The sequence below is a fragment of the Atheta coriaria genome, unplaced genomic scaffold (assembly GCF_025399875.1).
Source record: "Atheta coriaria isolate IRGN ID8LTWV9N9 unplaced genomic scaffold, Caltech_Dcor_3.1 hic_scaffold_7_pilon, whole genome shotgun sequence".
NCBI classification, from domain to species: domain Eukaryota; kingdom Metazoa; phylum Arthropoda; class Insecta; order Coleoptera; family Staphylinidae; genus Dalotia; species Dalotia coriaria.
Window position 1 is genome coordinate 1,906,907 of NW_027045449.1, and position 18,556 is coordinate 1,925,462.

Sequence of the window (18,556 nt, forward strand, 5' to 3'; positions counted from 1 at the left end):
TAAAATCTTACGAAACGTGGAATCACGCCGGAAGAACACGCGCGAATTAACCTGTGAGAGACACTGACTGCATCGTGCACGCAGCAACATGTTCTGTTCGAGGACAGGCAACGTTGAATGCGATAAGAAAACTGGTCCTGCCCAAACAAACGCAGGTAAACGCAGAGTATTGACAACATTTGAAAACTAATACTAATACATAGACAACAAAGCGTGTAAATCTCACAACTACAAAATGTGTGAATAAAATATAAACAATGTCTAATTCTATTACTTTTAAAATATTAAAAGTTTCATCATTTCCTTAGTCCTTTTTCTGTATGCTACAGAAAACCCTCTGTTTCTTAAAATCATACAATTTATTACTATATCCTTCAATCGCATCGCGTCACATAAAATTTTCATCATAAATTTAAAACATAAAAATATAACATAGCGTAGATAATTACTTAAAATCGGTTAATAATTAGGACTCATACCACACTTGCTTGAGAATTAAATACATTATAATATGCATAGATCTACTATGTACAAGGATCGCGGCGGCGGCGGCCGCTAAACGTGTTTCTGCTCGTGGATGAGAATGATTGGAATGATAGCAGGTATTGAATTCATTTTATCTGTGTTCGTGTGGACGATTCGGTGTCGCGCTTCTCTGGGATAGCGAGGTGATGGGTGACTGTATTCATCGGCCGCACGTCGGCAGGTTGACGCGGAAGAAGGCGTTCATCTCGATCAGCGACGCCAGCACGAGGAACACCCCGTACATCAACAGGCAGATGCGGCCCACTTTCTTATCCAGCTGGAACTTGTTCAACCAGAAGACGACGTACAGCATCGCCAGCGAGGACAGCAGCGAGATGGCGCTGTATTCAATGCCAGCCGAATTGATTCCAACCCAACGTTTGCCTGGTATCGTCGGCATGAAAGTCGCTTTTATGAACCAGGGTAATCCAAGACATAACAGGATATCGAAGGTGTTGGAGCCAATTGAGTTGCTAATACCCATTGAACCATGTCCTAATAAGTTAATAATAGAACATTAAGTGTCAAGTGCGCTAAGTATTACTTTAACCACGTTTAACAATGTGATGTTAACGCCTTTTTTCAACTTCCACTTTATTTTCAAGTTTAGTTTTTGTATTTCAACTTTTTATTTTAAAACTCAAGCCAGTGACTAAAACCCGTGACTAAAGTACTTTAATCACGGCTTTGGCTCTCAAAACCGTGGAAAAGTGGCATTTTAAGAGTGGAAGTAGAAAAAAATTAACTTATTATTTATATTAATTACCTTGTTTGGATACAATTACACTGGAGACAGCTTCCGGTACACTGGTACCAGCCGCAAGGAAAGTGATCCCCATCACAGAATCCGGAATCTTCAAAGTATCACCAATGATTGTTATCATCCATGCAACAACATAACTCAAAGACCCGATCCAAACAATGCACATTGTGAAGGTCAACGGGAACCATTTTTTAAACCGGGGACGTTCACAATCCGGAATTGTAAAGAGGAAGACCAAATGTATTGGCCAGGTTAGTATCCATGTTACCTTAAATTATAATCAAAAAAAAACAATAAAAAACATTTTCTATTAAAAATAAAAAATAAAACAAAATGGCTACCTGTGTAAATGTACTACGTCCCGACGGCCATTTCCACAAACTAATCTCCTCTTCAACTTCTTTATTACTTTCCTTTAACGTATTATTCTGTTGTGTTGCCGCTGTATCATCAACAGTAACATCCGGAAGTTTAACAGATCCATTCAAATGCGGCGCAGGTGAAATAATCAATTCCGGTTCATGCGGATCACTCCGACAGTTGCCCAGCGGCAGAGATTTCTCACTATCAATATACTCCAGCGTGGAATCATCGATGACGCAGTCGTTCAGCTTGCCGCCGCCGTCCGCCTGAAGTTCTGACGCCTCTGGGAAGAAATTACACATTAATTTACATACCGTCACCGCCTCCACCATTACAGCGTGTTTACACTTCCTCACCTACTGCCGGCTTATCCTCGAGTTTCTTCGAGAAGCGACGCGCCTGCTCCACACTCCCTACGAAACAAAACACAAACAAGATGGCGGGGCGTTACACAAAGCGGAAGTGAATGCAAATGCATGCTACGTACCACGCGCGTACTTTTGTATCGTTTTGTCAAAGTACATGATCAAAATATAGACGGTGTACAGCAGCACAAGGACGAGCGCCTCGTACCACTCAACGCGCTCGTCATGGATGATGCAAATCAGAATCGAGACGGTAATACCGTACGCGAGACAATCACGCGTCAACGGCCACCAATCCAAAGGCACTACATTCACACCACACTAAAACAACACGAAAATTATATACAAACTAGTCAAAAACTAGGTTATGTTGTTTTACCATGCCGGCACCTATCCCACAACATGCCGCCACCGCCAAAATATTAAAAACCGCTGATCCGACAATAGTACCTACACCAATATCACCCTCAGTGATGAAAGTACCGATAACATTGACGAATAATTCAGGGGCAGACGTCGCCGCCGCCATGAATGTCGCGCCAGCGACATCACTGGACATATTTAACGCTGCAAAACAAAATGGCTGACGTAGTTTATGTTTTAAGTTGTTTTGAGAGGAGATATTTACCGTGGCATATCTTTTCGACGGCTGGGACAAAGAATTTATCGCAGACGACGGCGAGCGCCACGAAGAGGTAGAGCGAGACGAAAATGTGCACAACGACGGCGCCATCCTGCCGCTCCCGCTCGGTGAATAGGTCCCGGGGGAAGTCGTCGATCGCAGGAGGAGTGCAGTTTAGACCTACGATAACACAAACAAAACTTTTTTACAAAAAAATTAAAAATAAAAATGTTTACGCAATTTTTTACTAAATTTTTATTTATCGGATTAACTTTGACGCGTCGCAAAGTTATCTAAAGTGAAATCCCGAAACGCGTACCTTAGGTCATGATTTAGAAATGTTTCAAAGTCAAGGATCATCATCGGCTGTTGCTATTAGAATTATTGTACAATTAATTAACTTGATTGAAAGATCAGGTTATATAACTCCAGCGATAATCCGCGTGTGCTTATCGCAGGTGGTAGACGATGATTGGCAAATCAGCACAGCGGTGAAAGCAAATACACTTCCAGACATTAAACAAATATATAATTACTAATATACACAGTGTTGGCATTGCTTTCTTTTTTTTATTGACAAGCGCAGAATGGATGGCAACACCCGCTAGAAATTAATTTGTGGTAGCGAAGAAATGATTGCATCAATTGGTACGTGAATGGAGGAGAAAAGAATGCCATGGGGCGATGACATTGCGCGCTTGTTCAAGACCTCATAACTCAGCAATTATGTTGGATTGCTGCACGCCTGGGCCTCAATTAAACGTGTGTGTGCTTAATACAGGTTCAGAGGTCGATCCCGGTTGGATATGGAGTGCACCGTGCATAAAAACAAACTGAAATGTTTTACAGGAAAATTTTTACAGCGATTTTTTTGAATTTCGATAAATATTTATGAGTATATGCATCACAAATGTTTTTTTGGTTTCACAAAGAGACTAATGTATCCTATTTTTTATTCTCTGAGTTTTTTTTATTTTTTTGCTGAAGGAATTCGTGGATTCCTGGACTTATGCGACATTTTCAATTTTGTAACTGTAACATTTCATTTAGATTCAGACGTCGCTGGCTTTTATTCTAGAGTTTTGCACAGCGCTATGACGAATATGAATATCTTTCAAGATGTCGCAGCGTAAATTTAATAAATGTTAGAAATGTCCCACGCTTCACAAAATGACAAATATTCTACGTTACTACTTTGTACTACTTTCCTTTCATTAGAATTCTAATTAAAATTTTAAATATTTTTTTGTGGAAAAAATGTAAAAATAAACAAATATGATGAACTGTTGTTGTATTTTTACATTTAATGCTTATCCTTGATAACGCCCACATTTTACTCCATTTATTCATTATTTTTTCGGCGCACTTTTTACGCTGTTTTCGTCGGCGAACGCGAAATCATATTTATAAACTGAGCCGCGCTGAAAAAAGGAATGAAATTCTTTGTGGAATCGTTTTTTTAACGATTTCAGCGTTTTTCTTTTGTTCACGTTTGTCTTGTTTATTGCTGTGTCATTGTTGTGTGGCGAATGCAAATTAGCGTGGAAAATCACCTTTTTACAGAGCAAGGAGTGGCGATTGATCGTTAGACGGATTCACAATTAATTCACAATACAAAAATCACAATCAATTCGCAAACACAAATAAAAGTGAACATCCGGTTTAATTCGCGTAATAAAACCTATAAATAGTAATTTTTGAGTTTAATTTTACGTGTAAACAACACAAACAATAATAAATTGACAGTTATTCATTGAATTACTTCTTAAATCCGCTAAAAACATGTAATTTTCTGTTATTAAAAAATAGATGTAAAAGATATTTAAGCTTCGCAGTTGTTCACCGCCGATTTCTCGCGTTTCCAAAAAGATTTTCGTGATGCGGCGCCGAGAGGAAGAAAGCAATAAGTTGCACCTTTGTCAAGTCGTTGTCGCTAAGTGCTCGCGGAGTCGCACACGAACGCCGGCGGACAAAAAGCCGAGCGTAATTGCCTAACAATGGTGTGGCCCGACGCCGACGTGAGGCATTTTCAACAACTTCCAAAGCGGATTCCAGCCGACTCATGCACGGAACCCGCCGAATCGCGAAGAAATATCAATAAGTACAACCTACGATATGCCACACACTCGAAATCGATCAGTTTTAAATCTCCTAAGTGAGGTTTAAGTCCACAAGTTGCATTTTAAGCGGATTTTATATTAAAAGTAGTAAAATACGGATTTGAGACGCAAAAAATCGGTGTAGAGACTTTTTCAATGTTAATTATGCAAAAAGTCTATGAGAATCATGTTTTGTATAAGTTTTATAAAATTATATTAAAAATAAAATGAAAAAAATAAATTTTAATCGTAAAAAACGAAAAAACAGAAATTTTTCCAAATTTTGCTCACATTCTTCGTATTTTTATAAAAATCATTTTATAAAATCATTTTGACACCACAAAAACTAAATTAAACTAAATTTACCAAAAATAATGCACGAAATTTATTGTGTTGGCGTTTTATCAATAAAAAACTGAAAAAATACAACAAAACGGTTTTCATCTTTTAAATTATTATCTTAAAGAGATCTTATTTTATGATTAAAGACACTTTCGTGCTGTTTTCAATCAAAATCCCACCGATCTTTGACACGCGCTTAATTTTCCAGCCAATTATATTTAATCTCCAAATTACTTTCGTTAACTAAATTAATCTCGTGCACGCGACGAAGTTAGGTTATAAAAATTCCTCGCTCATGTTGCAGGAACACGACCCAGCTATAAACCAGGAATGTTAATCTAATTGGTCTCAAATTTCACACGAAATAAATTGTTGTTGATGTTCACATACAATATGACACGCGGCCTATGCATAAATAAACAATTCGGTTGTCTGAATGCGATAACCGATAACAATTAAACAACAAACAAGATAAATTAATAAATAAATAAAAGTATTAAACTAAAAAAGCATTTATGAATTAATATATAAATATTTACAAAATTTTACCAAAAAATTAAATTTTTTGCTTTTTTGAATAAAATTGATTAAAAATTAATTAGATATGTGATAAAATGTGATTAAATTATGTGAAATTTGTTATATTATGTGTTTTGGTGTAAAATACCGGTTTTTATTTATAATTTCTAAAAACGCACAATTTTGAAGGACTTTGAAGGACCAGCTAGGTCTCTCCTTTCGATAGGAAGTCTCGTCACAGCGTCTCGCGTCTCGCGCGCTGCTCGCGAGAAGCCAACACCACTATCAATCATTCACTTGAGTTAATATTAAAATAACAATTTATTAGTTACAACACGCCGCGACGTATGCGACGTATGCGTCTCTCGGTCGGTCGGTAGCGCGCTCGCCTCTTTTTCGGTCGTTTTGCGTTGTAACTTCGTAACCCAGCACCCACCACTTTCCCCGAAACTCCGAAACCAACCCCGTTCAAATCCATCAGAGCGCGCCATTAACTTCCGCACTTTTACTCAACTCTTACTCTTAATTATTATTAATATTATTATCATAATACGTTGCACTTGTATTTTAAATCACGACGTAACCGTAGGATAATTAATTGTGTGTATTGAAAGCGAAATGCGAGGATTTTTAAGGTGTCTAGAATGGGTTGATGTTTGAATTGTGTTTTACCTCCTGCCAATGTCTCGAAGTCCATGTTGATGTGCCAGCAACAGGTCACTCACTGGTTTCCGGGACGCGGCGGGCCGCTGCCTCCCACTCCCACTCCACACGCCGGACGGTCAGCTCGGACGATTGTCGAATTGCTGAATTATTATTGTGTGTGTCCCGGCCCCGAAAACCTAACGCCGGCCCTTCCCAACGACCATCAAACGGTCAAGCGATTTGAATTCACTGCTACAGGCTTCTCCTTTGTAACTTTGGATAAATTATGTGCTAGTTGATAGGTGGCGCTGGTTACCGTTTTGAAATTAAGTGTTTACTATCTGTGACTGACCTTGCTTAGTGTTAATAGTCGAAAATTGTTTATATCGGACTTAAAATAGATTAAAATCAGGCGGGTATTTTTGGGATTATGTTACGGATCACGTAAAGGCTAATAAACCAAAAATATAAATAAATTTTAATAAAATTTTGTAGTAAAATTTGTGTAAAAACAAAAATGACGCATTTTTTAGTTTTATTATTATTTTAATAACATGTCCTTGAAATTAAGGCACTGATGAAATATTAGACTTAAGTACGATTGACACTGCGTCATCACAACATAGAATATGTATATAAATACGAAATTATCGCTGTTAATTGCGCGCCGATGTGATTAAACTGTTTATATTTACATCGTTTATTTTTATTTTGTATTTCCGACGGGAATCTCTTGCGAATCGAGAAATTTTCAGTATGATCCGGTCACAAGCTGTCCACTTATTTATAAAGTAATATATTTGTTCATCGACGCCATTAAAAAATTACGCGTCAGACATCAATCGCAATTAATTTAAACATTGAAACATGGAAAATTTCAATTTTTATTTATACATAATAATAATAATAATACTTATATTATGAGTTTTTGGTTATTAAATAAATGGGTTATGTTATATGTTTTGATGTAAAATAAAAGAAGAAATAAAAATATTAGCGTCTATCATTGACTGAGTGAATCGATAGTACACTTGACAGGTTATAGTAAACAATAATAATTACGTTTCGATTTTGATGTCAAACATGTGTGTGCCGGGCTGTCGGTCGGCAACTTATCAAATTATCGAGCAATTTGTGTTTACTGTTTGTTTGATAAGATCAATGTATTGCTGTAATCGTAGAGTCACAGCGAAGTAATGAGGAGATTTTCAACGAGGAGATTTTATTTATTTTATGTCATCATTTGGCGTAAAATGTTGAAATAGAAGAAGTTGTTGGTAAATTCAAGGACTGATGAATTATTTCATAATATTGAGATTTTATAATGAAAAATTCACAAAAATATGCAAAAATTAAATTAAAAAAAATTGTAAATTTGTAAAAATAGTTAAAATTGTATTTTTCATAATATTTAATAACGTTTATATTTGGTTCCAATTTTATAATAAATAAACTCTATAATTATCCCAGTGTAGTAGTATCAGGTACTTTCGTCTCATTTTTTGCAGTGTTCTGAAGGTTTCACTTCTACCGCGTGTAAACTGCCCACATGATATTTATTTAAATTTCTATCTCCTAGCGAATTTACCAATCTTCAATAATCTACAATTTTCTAGTTGCTATAGCTTTTAATTAGAACATATTCAATGTCGAAAATCGTGGAAAAAAGTATCAAGCACCCCCCTTTAACAATTTTTCTCTTAAGAGTGAAAAGCCTATCTTGTAGAGAATTTTGCGTAGATTAAGAATCTCAGATTTGGCCTTTCTATCTCTTTTAGTTTACGAGATATTCACAATTGAAGAAAATGGGCAAAAATTGAAAAATGTCACTTTTTAGCACTTTTAGTCGCATTTTTCGACCTTTTACTCTTTGAAATTAAATAATTTTAAATCCCTAGCTAATAGAGAATGATCCAATCTTTCATAATCTACTTTCCGCTGGTTGCTATCTCTTTTAGTTTAGAAGATATTCGCTATCGAAAATCGTCGAAAAAAAGTATCAAGCACCCCCCCATAACAATTTTTTTTCTTAAGACTGAAAATTTCATCTCTTTGATTTCGATTTTAACTAGCCTATCTTGTAGAGAATTTTGCGTAGATTAAGAATCTCAGATTTGGCCTTTCTATCTCTTTTAGTTTACGAGATATTCACAATTGAAGAAAATGGTCAAAAATTGAAAAATGTCACTTTTTAGCACTTTTAGTCGCATTTTTCGACCTTTTACCTTTTGAAATTAAATAGTTTTAAATCCCTAGCTAATAGAGAATTATTCATTCTTTCATAATCTATTTTCCGCCGGTTGCTATCTCTTTTAGTTTAGAAGATATTCGCAATCGAAAATTGTCGAAAAAAAGTATCAAGCACCCCCCCCTTAACAATTTTTTTCTTAAGAGTGAAAATTTCATCTCTTAGATTCCAATTTTAACTAGCCTATCTTGTAGAGAATTTTGCGTAGATTAAGAATCTGAGATTTGGCCTTTCTATCTCTTTTAGTTTACGAGATATTCACAATTGAAGAAAATGGGCAAAAATTGAAAAATGTCACTTTTTAGCACTTTTAGTCGCATTTTTCGACCTTTTACTCTTTGAAATTAAATAATTTTAAATCCCTAGCTAATAGAGAATGATCCAATCTTTCATAATCTACTTTCCGCTGGTTGCTATCTCTTTTAGTTTAGAAGATATTCGCTATTGAAAATCGTCGAAAAAAAGAATCAAGCACCCCCCCCTTGACAATTTTTACCTTAAGAGTGAAAATTTCATCTCTTAGATTCCGATTTTAACTAGCCTATCTTGTAGAGAATTTTCCGTAGATTAAGAATCTGAGATTTGGCCTTTCTACCTTCATTAGTTTACGAAATATTCACAATTGAAAAAATGGTCAAAAATTGAAAATATTCACTTTTTAGCACTTTCCATAATCTACAATTTTCTAGTTTGACCCTGTATTGCACAAAATACAACATATCCTCAATTAAATGTACTTTAAAACAAAATTTTTGTTTCCACGCTTAAATTTACCCAAATCCTACGCACTAAAACTTCTATTACTCTTACATTCGGAATTTTACAATTTTTACAATAAACAATTAATTCCCAACGCATTATATCCAGGTATATGCATGCGTCTTATCTTGTCTCGAACCGAGCTCAAACGTCAATACGTCTAATCAACAACATCGATAACAACCACGTATCAATCCAAACAAGCCACTCACAGATGTACACAATTTACACACCTATCAAACCCACATTTAATTATGACATACGTGCACGAGCCAAGACAATTATCCAATATGTCGATACATGTATGTCTACAGTGGCGATTAGCACGAGTAGCAAGTGCGCGGGGCTGCGGCGCAGCATACAAAAGTTGCGAAAAGTCGCTCAGCGCTCTATTCACTCGACGTCGTTCAAGTGCACAACAACTCTTACTTAAACCATTTAATTTACTAACATAATTTAATTAATATTATATTGATATTTGTTTGAGAATTAAATTAAATTAAATTAAATTAAATTGAATTTTAGAAGCGTTTTATTTGTTTTAATCTCAATAGAAGAGTGTTAATTTGTGGTGCGGGTTGGTTTGCAACATTTAACGCTAACTTCAGTTTAGGGCAAGTTAAGGAATGGGCAAAATGTTGCCTAGGACTAGAAAGTTTCGTTATGTCGCGTATGTAAAGTGCGCGATTTTGGTGAGCGTGACATTCCTCTATGCAGGCGCCGCTATTTTCACCACCAAGGCGGCGCAGGGGTTTACTTCTTCGGCAGGTCATCTACCACAGACTGAACATTTCATAACACATAGTAAGTAATTTTTTTAAACTTAATTTCTTCAATTTTACTCAAAAAAATAAATAAAATAAAAAATGATTTTTTTTATTAATTACGCGTAATATTTCATAACTTTAACAACAATAAAAGTCCAAACTAAAGTTTTATTTAACAAAGAATGATTCACACTAGTGTTGTGTGTTTAATGCGTAACAAAACGCACTCGATTGATTCGTGTTACTACCGAAAAACTGTCAACACAATGAGTGAGATAAACGCATGATGGTATCGAAATGATATCAATCGTCAAAATATTTCTCGATAATGAGAAGAGCAAGTTCACTCGAGGTGTCAAGTTGGTACAAATTATATATTTATATTTACATATCGCTGTGTTTCCGAGTTGATATACGAGTATGATGTGTGTGATTTGAGATTGTGAACAATGACACATACATAGAAGTAGTTGAAATTCAAGTGATCACGTAGTGGGACAAATCACGTCTGGATTTCTTTTTGATTAATTTTGATTTGGCAAATTTGAGATTATTTTTCGTATTATCATATATCAACAGGTGTGAGTGTGAGAAGTGCGTTGTATTTGCAAAAACATTAAAAATCAATGTTTTTCATTAAAAAATGAATAAATAATTATTGTTTAAAGTGTTTGTTGTTATATCATATTATATGAAGCAATTAAACCCGACCGAAAATTATCAAATTACCGAAACTTTTCTTTTCAAACAACAAAACAACCAAAACTTCCCTAAAAATATTTAATTTCCTTGAATTTATAAAGCTTTTAATACTTTTTGATAACTTTGACAGCCACAGATATAATTTCAACTCATTTAAACATTCCAAACCGTAATTCCGACAAATATAAATTTTATTAACTTGTATTAATATATCTAGCGCCATCTGTGTATTCAAATATGTACTAAAATATAATTTTATAATAATTAAATTCCTGCGCGACAAGAACATGATATAACAAGCAATAAAACCTCCAAAGTTGACAGTTGATTCATAATATTATGTACACAACAAGTTGAAATGTTGATTGTTGCCTGATGGAAATTTACCAGGTACTTCACTTGATACCAATAACGCGTTCAATTCGAAAACACTGGAAACACTCGACGCGCCGTAGCCGTAACAGCTGAAACCTTATCGATGATGTTGCGTTCATTGCGTTCACTCTCGGTCTCGGTCGATTTTATGTTTATTTGGAATGGAAAATCACGAGAGGACAATGAATACATTTGATTGCATCAGCTTCAAGAAATATAATAAAATTATATTACAATATTAAACAGTAATCAATTAAATGTAACTTGAATTAAAATACATTGTATTAAAATACAAGTTTTAATTTTACTGCATTTAACGATAAATTCTATATAACGACGAAATTTGTAAAATTTGGTTGGTTTATCCCTACTAATATTATAAATGCGAAAGTCCTGATGTTTGTTACACTTTCACGCAAAAACTACTTAACCGATCATCATGAAAATTTGTACACATATTCTTAGTGGTCCCCGAATGGTTATAGGCTTCTTTTTATTTAATAAAACAAATTATTTTTTTTTTATAAAATAAAGAAATAGTTTAGCCAATAATACCTCTGCATCTGGCTATTTGACTACTTTAACGCCATCTAGCATTCCAGCAATGAAGCTCAAACCTAAGTACTATAGTACCATCACACTGTATTATCACACTGTATTACCGACAGCTACGTCAACATCAAATCCAATTGACTACACTATGGAGACTGTACACTATACTTCCATAGACTATACTTTCAGCCATTTTAAACTTCCCGCCATTCTACTTCATTGTTACTTCTTCTGTGACTATAGACGCGTACGGAAGCAACTTCATTATTTTAGATATTCGCGAGCGAAGCCGCGGGTTAAAGCTAGTATTTTATATTTTTTCTGTGTAACGACGAAAAATATTTTAATTTCTAGCAATTATGAGCTAGAATATTTTTTAAAGACATGACATCGATGGTAACATTTGAAATATTGTTGTAATTATGCAACCCAACATACACACAAATTGCAATGCAAATTTCTATAACTTAAGCACGATTTTTCAGCAAATTTGTTGGGGTGCACGTTGCGTTACTAGAAAATCATTTAAACATAACACAAGTGAATACAACTGAACGACGCGGAATTCATATTTAGACTTTGGGGAGTATTTACCGGCATTTTTACTAAAATAATTGAGTTTATAACCAGCATAACAAAAGGTCAGACAGAAAAAATCCCAATTTCGACTCAAACGTCGTTATAAAAAAGCTAAATACTAATTTTACTAAATTTAATACTTCAAAACAAAGAATATTCACGAAGAGAAATTGCGTTGTTCATTAGCGTGTTGCAAATGACGCACAAAAACAATTAGCAAATTCCCAGACGAAAATTAGACACACGCCAGACTCATCTCCAAATTAGAATGCGTAGAATGTTAGAATTAATTAAAATTTTCGAAATTTGACGTTGCTATTGTTTTATTTGCAGATTCACGTCATTTGTTAGCGCTGAACATAAGTGATATACCATCGAATACTAATACCACACCAACACTGGACATTAATACAACCACAGCGCAACCAGCAGGACTCTTGCTGGAAAATTGCACTCCAGCTGCGCTAAATGAATTTCCCAACGACGGTTTCACCCGAGAGCAAAGGCAACACGGCTGGGCGATTCTACACGCTCTGCTTGCTTGCTATCTATTTGTTCTGCTCGCCATCGTCTGCGATGATTACTTTGTGCCTGCCATTAAAAAACTATGTGATAGTAAGTTCCTTCTAATACCATTAGATAATATTATTATTTCACATGCTTGAATTATTAAAGGTCTGCAAATGAAAGAAGATATCGCCGGTGCTACATTCATGGCGACCGCCAGTTCCAGTCCTGAATTATTCATCAATTGCGTGGGGACATTCATCACCGAAGGGGATCTTGGTGTAGGTACCATTGTCGGATCAGCTGTGTTCAATGTATTGGCCGTGCCGGCGTGTTGTGGACTATTCGCTAATATGGTCCTGCAATTAGACTGGTGGCCTATCACAAGAGACTCGCTTGTTTATGGTGTTGCGGTTGTTATGCTAATTGGAGTTTTGGATGATTCAAGGGTTGAGTTATGGGAAGCCATTATGTTGGTGTCTACGTATTTATTATATATTTTATGTAAGTTTTTATCAAAGATTTTGAGAAATTTTAGTGAAAAAACATTTATTTTGGTAAAGGAAGGGCAAAAAAAAGTTTTTTTTTTACTTTTACTTTTAAAATGTCACTTTTTCCACGGGTTTAAGACACGAAAAGGGATTCTTTAATCCCAGACCACTAAGGCTGTGACTAAAGTACTTTAGCCACGAGCCACGGACTTTAGTTACGAGGTGGAGCTTAAACGTTGTTAAACAATAGTATAATAACACTAAACGTTGATAAAGTGCCATTTAGCGCACTTGATACTTAATATACTATTATTTTGTGCTAAAAAACAATTTTTCACTAAAATTAAATTTCCTATAGTAATGGTATTCAATGATCAAGTAATCAGCGCTATCAACCGCATGGTGCGCTGTTGTCGCCGCCGTAAACACAACACCTATCAAGAAGTCCTCGGAGAAACAAAACCCCTCCTATCATCCGAACAAGATCTAAAGAAGAACGGAGCTATTCCAGAAATTAACAACGGAAACGTCGAAAACGCTCATCAAGTATTCGATACCGAATTAACTCTGAAAGACTGCGAAGATTTAGAAGAATCTACGAAGATTTGGGAATGGCCCTCAGATCACACTGTAGGTGGTAAAATGTTTTGGTGTGTCACATGGCCCATATCCTTCGTACTCTATATGACTACACCTGATTGTCGTAAATTTCCAAAACTATACGTTATTACCTTTTTAATGTGTATCTTTTGGATCGGTACTACTTCTTATATGGTCGCATGGTTAATCACTGTAGTTGGTAAGTTAAAAATAGCAAAAAGTAGAATGAATAATAATTATTAATTAATTTAGGTGATACTTTGAATATTCCCGATTCTGTGATGGGTTTAACCTTCTTGGCTGCTGGGACAAGTGTACCGGAAGCTGTTTCCAGTGTAATCGTAACCAATCAAGGTAAATTAATTTTTTACAACTAACGCCATCTATCGGATTTTTTTAAATTTTCATGTTTTTATTATTTTTTTAGGTCATGGTGGAATGGGTCTTAGCAGTTCAATAGGCTCCAACACTTTTGACATCCTCCTCTGCCTGGGCCTTCCCTGGCTAGTAAAAACATGGTTCTACCCCAAAATACCACACACCCACTCAATAATCATCAACTCTTCTGGGTTAACCTACAGCGCCATCTCTCTCCTCACCACACTGGTGATGTTCTACCTGAGTTTGCTTTTCAATCGATTTAAGTGAGTTTTTCTTCGGATATTTTTCGTACAATTTGATTCATTCGATTCAATTCAGGACGATCCGTCATTCGCTCATTTACTCATTCATAAAACAATCGAGGCGAACGAGTTGCGTTGCCCCTGCTGACAAGTAAACAAACGACGCGCGGCGTGGTTGTTAAACCTGTTAAAACGTAAAAATTGCGCACGAAAACAAAGTGTAGGAGGAAGAAAAACGAAAGCGAAGAATACAGAGTAAAAAAACAACCACGACGAAAATTGCTTGTGTGGCTGACAGTGATTTATGGCATAAATTTATTACTCATGGTCGGCTCAATCCGCACACTCACAATACCTAATAGCGCAATCGAATGTAACATGGCGCAGGTGAATACCAACGCCATCTATGTTTATTCTTTTGTATTGTGAGGAGAGAGTTAATCCGGTGCTTATTTCGGAACAAAACATGCATTTAAGTAATTTTAACTCTGAATGCTGTACATTTAAGTCGAAATTATTCATTTCACAAAATTGCCGGCGTAAATATTTTGAGAACAGAGCTTTCTGTTTAATTTCCGGTATTATATTAATTTAAGAAGAAAAAAGGAAAAATAAAGGAAATTAATTAGTTTTTCTGTGGATACAGACTTATAAACTTTTGTAAAATTTACTTAAAAGTCATAAATCACCTTCAAAAATTATTTCTCTTTAGTTTTCAAGCTTTTTGTAAAGTTTTCAAAGTTTCACAAAGTTTTCTACACTCATTAATCGCCAATTCATTTCAATTCAATTCCTACATTTCTATTCGTTTTCAAGAGAACCAATTATCATTTTAACTAATTCTGATTCTATTGAAATAATTTTCAGATTGGATTGGAAAGTAGGCCTCACGTGTCTTGTAATGTACGGAATGTTCCTAACAACAGCGTCGCTCATCGAACTGAACGTGTTCTTCCCAGTGAACTTGCCAACCTGCGACAGATGATAACAGCCATCCGGAACTTCTTCTTACTTATTCATACGTTTAATTTAATTTAATTACCCAGGCGCTGCATACGTGCATATAATATTTGTGATGCCGCGCGCAATTTCTATTGTACACGAGTACGAAAGTATTTTTAGTCTTATTGTGTGTGCCAAAAATGATTAATTATTAAGATGTGTTGTGTTATTTTATTTATGTCGGTGTAACGTGTAGCGTAGTTATTTGTAATTGATAGGTGCAAGTCTGAAGAGGAAAGAATAAAGAAATGACGTGCAGACATCAGACATGCAGTTTTATTAATTAATTGAATAATTAATTATGAAAATTTATTTAAAAAGATATGAATTGCATGTGTTCTTCATAAAAAAAAAGTTTTGTCTGCTTTTATGCTTAAAATTTCAGTTTTTCACAGTTTTTGGACATAAAAAGTAGTAATTTAAACACGGACGGTCAAAATCGTGACTAAAATACTTTAGTCACGCGATGGAGCTTACGCCTGCGCATTAACAACGGTGCAGTATAAGACCATATACTCGTAAAATACCATGCGTCCTCAGTTAAGTTTAAATACAAAAACCAAATGTGCAAATTAAGCGACACTAGAAAAATGCGTAAGCATCACATCGCTAAACGTGGTTAAAGTGCCGTTTAGCGCACTTGAAATATACTATTAACTGCGCATAAAATAATAAATAGTATTATCATGCTTATCTTAAATGTTGCTTTATCCTTATCTGTTGGTATCCAATTGATTAAAGAATTAATATACAACTTAGTTCATCCAAAGTTTACGATTTGCTACAATTTTCTACGCGCCACTCGTGGATGATGTGCTGGCATAGTAACACGCTGACACCATGACACACGAGTCGATCGTGCTTTTGTCCTAGACCTCATTATTTTCCCTGATCGAGATAAATCTAATAAATACAGGTAAAAGTATTACAATTTATTACTTTATTAAGTAAGTATAGTTTTGTTTTTATATATTGATACTTATAAAACGTTGTTGAAATACCTAACAATACGTTTTTAAAACTGAAACAATTTTTGTTTATGAGGTTTTAGATATTCTAATTATTATACTTAAAAATAAACGTTTGGTTATTTTTTTACATTGTGTGCATTTTCACTAACACGCGACACGTGTGGAAAAAGTTACAAACTCGTGCTTTAAAGTAAACAAACTTTGTCAAATTATTATTATTATTTTTATTATTATTTCTAGGTAATTTTGTAATATTAGGAAGGCGGATGGTGGGTGAGTACTCGTAAAACCGTAGAGTTTCACGATCGATGATGATGTGTACCACATTCCATTCAAGGTCCAAACATTCCTTAATGTTATTGTTATAATCTATATACTCGTAAACCAAAATGCAATAAAAAAAAAGATTTTGTATGCAGGTATACGTAATTACCTTCTGATTAAACATTAAATATCATTATATGCATACATAATAAATGTGCATACATTTTTATACCTATATTTGAGAAAATAAGTCAATAATGGATAAACTCGTAAATTAATTAAATAGTAATTATGCTCACTGTGGAGTAAAACTCTAAATTTAAATAATTTTACTGCACTTGTCTCAATTAACAATTATATAATAATAAATTAATCTGCAATTTATTAAAGGCAAACATTTACACAAAAGGTATTCACATATTGACTGTTATAAAATGCAAATGACAATTGATAAGTTTAGTAAATGGCAAGTAATATACTTCCAGATATTATTTGACAGAAATTAGAAAATGTTGTTTTTACAATTTATCTTTCAGTAACATAAAAATTAAACATAGATTGACGTATGTCGTTGTTAAACACACGAGTTTGATAAAGAAAAATTTCCAACTGATTAACATAACGACTAAAAATTATTGGACACATAATTTGCACAGGTATTTTCCGAAAATTCAAAAACATTTAAAAATTTAAATATTTGGATTTTACAAGAAAATAAATTTTTATTGCGTAATAATCATTGAATTAAAAAATATTTTCATATTTTCTAATCATTCACGTGATATAATATTATATTAATCCCTAAAGATGAAACAACTAATTTAATGAGACTTATGAAGCTTTAATGAATAATAATATTGCCGTATTACGAATTCACCAGAAATTTATTTGATGAGTTTTTCATCGTTTAAAAATGCAACTACATACGAGTACACAAGTATTTCGGAAAATCATTTCGAACATTTCAGTTTCATGCAATTTACATGACGAATATGAATTCCTGAACATTTGTGGAATGACGAATAATAAATATTTATTATTTATTATTCTCGTTATTAAAATATTTTATTTAACCAAATAACTGTGTAGTAAAAGTTATTCGGAACTAAACCGAAATTAACCCAATGTTTTGATGAGGAGTTAGAAACAATACAATGAAACAACATGCATACTGACAGTCCGCCACAGCGGGAAACTAATCTCGAGGATTTGCATAATTGGCTCGACGTTCGCACCGAAATCGAAATTGCAAATCACAATGTGATAAGTATGTGAATATATACATTTAGACTACATGTTTCTACTTTTAGGTTATTTGGAAGATTAAATGTGAATTTTTACTTCTACATTTAAAGCGCCACTTTTTCCACGGTTTAGAGACAAGAAAATTGAGATTTTAGTCACAGTCGTGGTTAAAGTACTTTAGTCACGGGGTGGATTTTGCGTCAGCGCCTGCGCATTAGCCTACGGTGTACAAAGCAGCATGCGCTGCCGCTGCTCTTGTTGGCGTGTCGCGCCTAGCCGTATGTGATTTCAAGTGCGTGCGCGAACTCCTATGCATTTATAACCTTACATTTCGCAGTAGTGTGCGAATAAAGTTCAAAGTTTTAAAATAAAAAGTTCAAATACAAACTAAACGTGAAAATAAAATGGAAATATTAAAATACGTAAGCATCACATGGCTAAACGTTGTTAAAGTGTCGTTTAGCACACTAGATATGTAATAAATTATAATTTTATAGAAAACCTAAATAACACGTAATAATATTATTAAAGTATTTGAAAAATTTTGTTTTGACTGGGAAACAACGTTAGGGAAAAACATGTGCCAACTTTGCGGCATTTTATTTATAACTACGTATGCAGAATATTT

General features: G+C 34.5%; 2 protein-coding genes across 2 annotated transcripts; one reads left to right on the forward strand and one right to left on the reverse strand.

Moving 5' to 3' along the window:
• Positions 1–340: 340 nt before the first annotated feature.
• zyd (sodium/potassium/calcium exchanger zydeco) lies at positions 341–6,393 on the reverse strand. The gene is made up of 8 exons (XM_065308115.1): positions 6,271–6,393; positions 2,645–2,818; positions 2,396–2,583; positions 2,139–2,337; positions 2,008–2,064; positions 1,630–1,934; positions 1,292–1,556; positions 341–1,020 (listed from the first exon to the last, which is right to left on the reverse strand). Exons 1-8 carry the CDS (start codon positions 6,293–6,295, stop codon positions 686–688), a joined length of 1,548 nt encoding a protein of 515 aa, XP_065164187.1. The 5' UTR covers positions 6,296–6,393; the 3' UTR covers positions 341–685.
• A 3,215-nt stretch (positions 6,394–9,608) lies between these two features.
• LOC135796131 (sodium/potassium/calcium exchanger 3-like) lies at positions 9,609–15,713 on the forward strand. Its single transcript, XM_065308040.1, has 7 exons — positions 9,609–10,054; positions 12,559–12,840; positions 12,901–13,236; positions 13,582–14,022; positions 14,076–14,177; positions 14,251–14,467; positions 15,314–15,713. The coding sequence occupies exons 1-7, from the start codon at positions 9,877–9,879 to the stop codon at positions 15,429–15,431; spliced, it is 1,674 nt and encodes a 557-aa protein (XP_065164112.1). The 5' UTR covers positions 9,609–9,876; the 3' UTR covers positions 15,432–15,713.
• Positions 15,714–18,556: the final 2,843 nt, after the last annotated feature.

What these genes read in the sequence shown, in the direction of transcription:
- zyd (XM_065308115.1), bottom strand. Translation starts at nt 6,295, where the DNA reads ATGGACTTCGAGACATTGGCAGGAG. An exon ending in CTTCGAGACATTGGCAGGAG is followed by an intron (nt 2,819 to 6,270) that starts GTAAAACACAAT and finishes GTGTTATCGTAG; the next exon opens with GTCTAAACTGCACTCCTCCT. An exon ending in CGTCGAAAAGATATGCCACG is followed by an intron (nt 2,584 to 2,644) that starts GTAAATATCTCC and finishes TTTGTTTTGCAG; the next exon opens with CGTTAAATATGTCCAGTGAT.
- LOC135796131 (XM_065308040.1), top strand. Translation starts at nt 9,877, where the DNA reads ATGGGCAAAATGTTGCCTAGGACTAGAAAGTTTCGTTATGTCGCGTAT. An exon ending in ATGGTTAATCACTGTAGTTG is followed by an intron (nt 14,023 to 14,075) that starts GTAAGTTAAAAA and finishes TAATTAATTTAG; the next exon opens with GTGATACTTTGAATATTCCC. An exon ending in TGTAATCGTAACCAATCAAG is followed by an intron (nt 14,178 to 14,250) that starts GTAAATTAATTT and finishes TTATTTTTTTAG; the next exon opens with GTCATGGTGGAATGGGTCTT.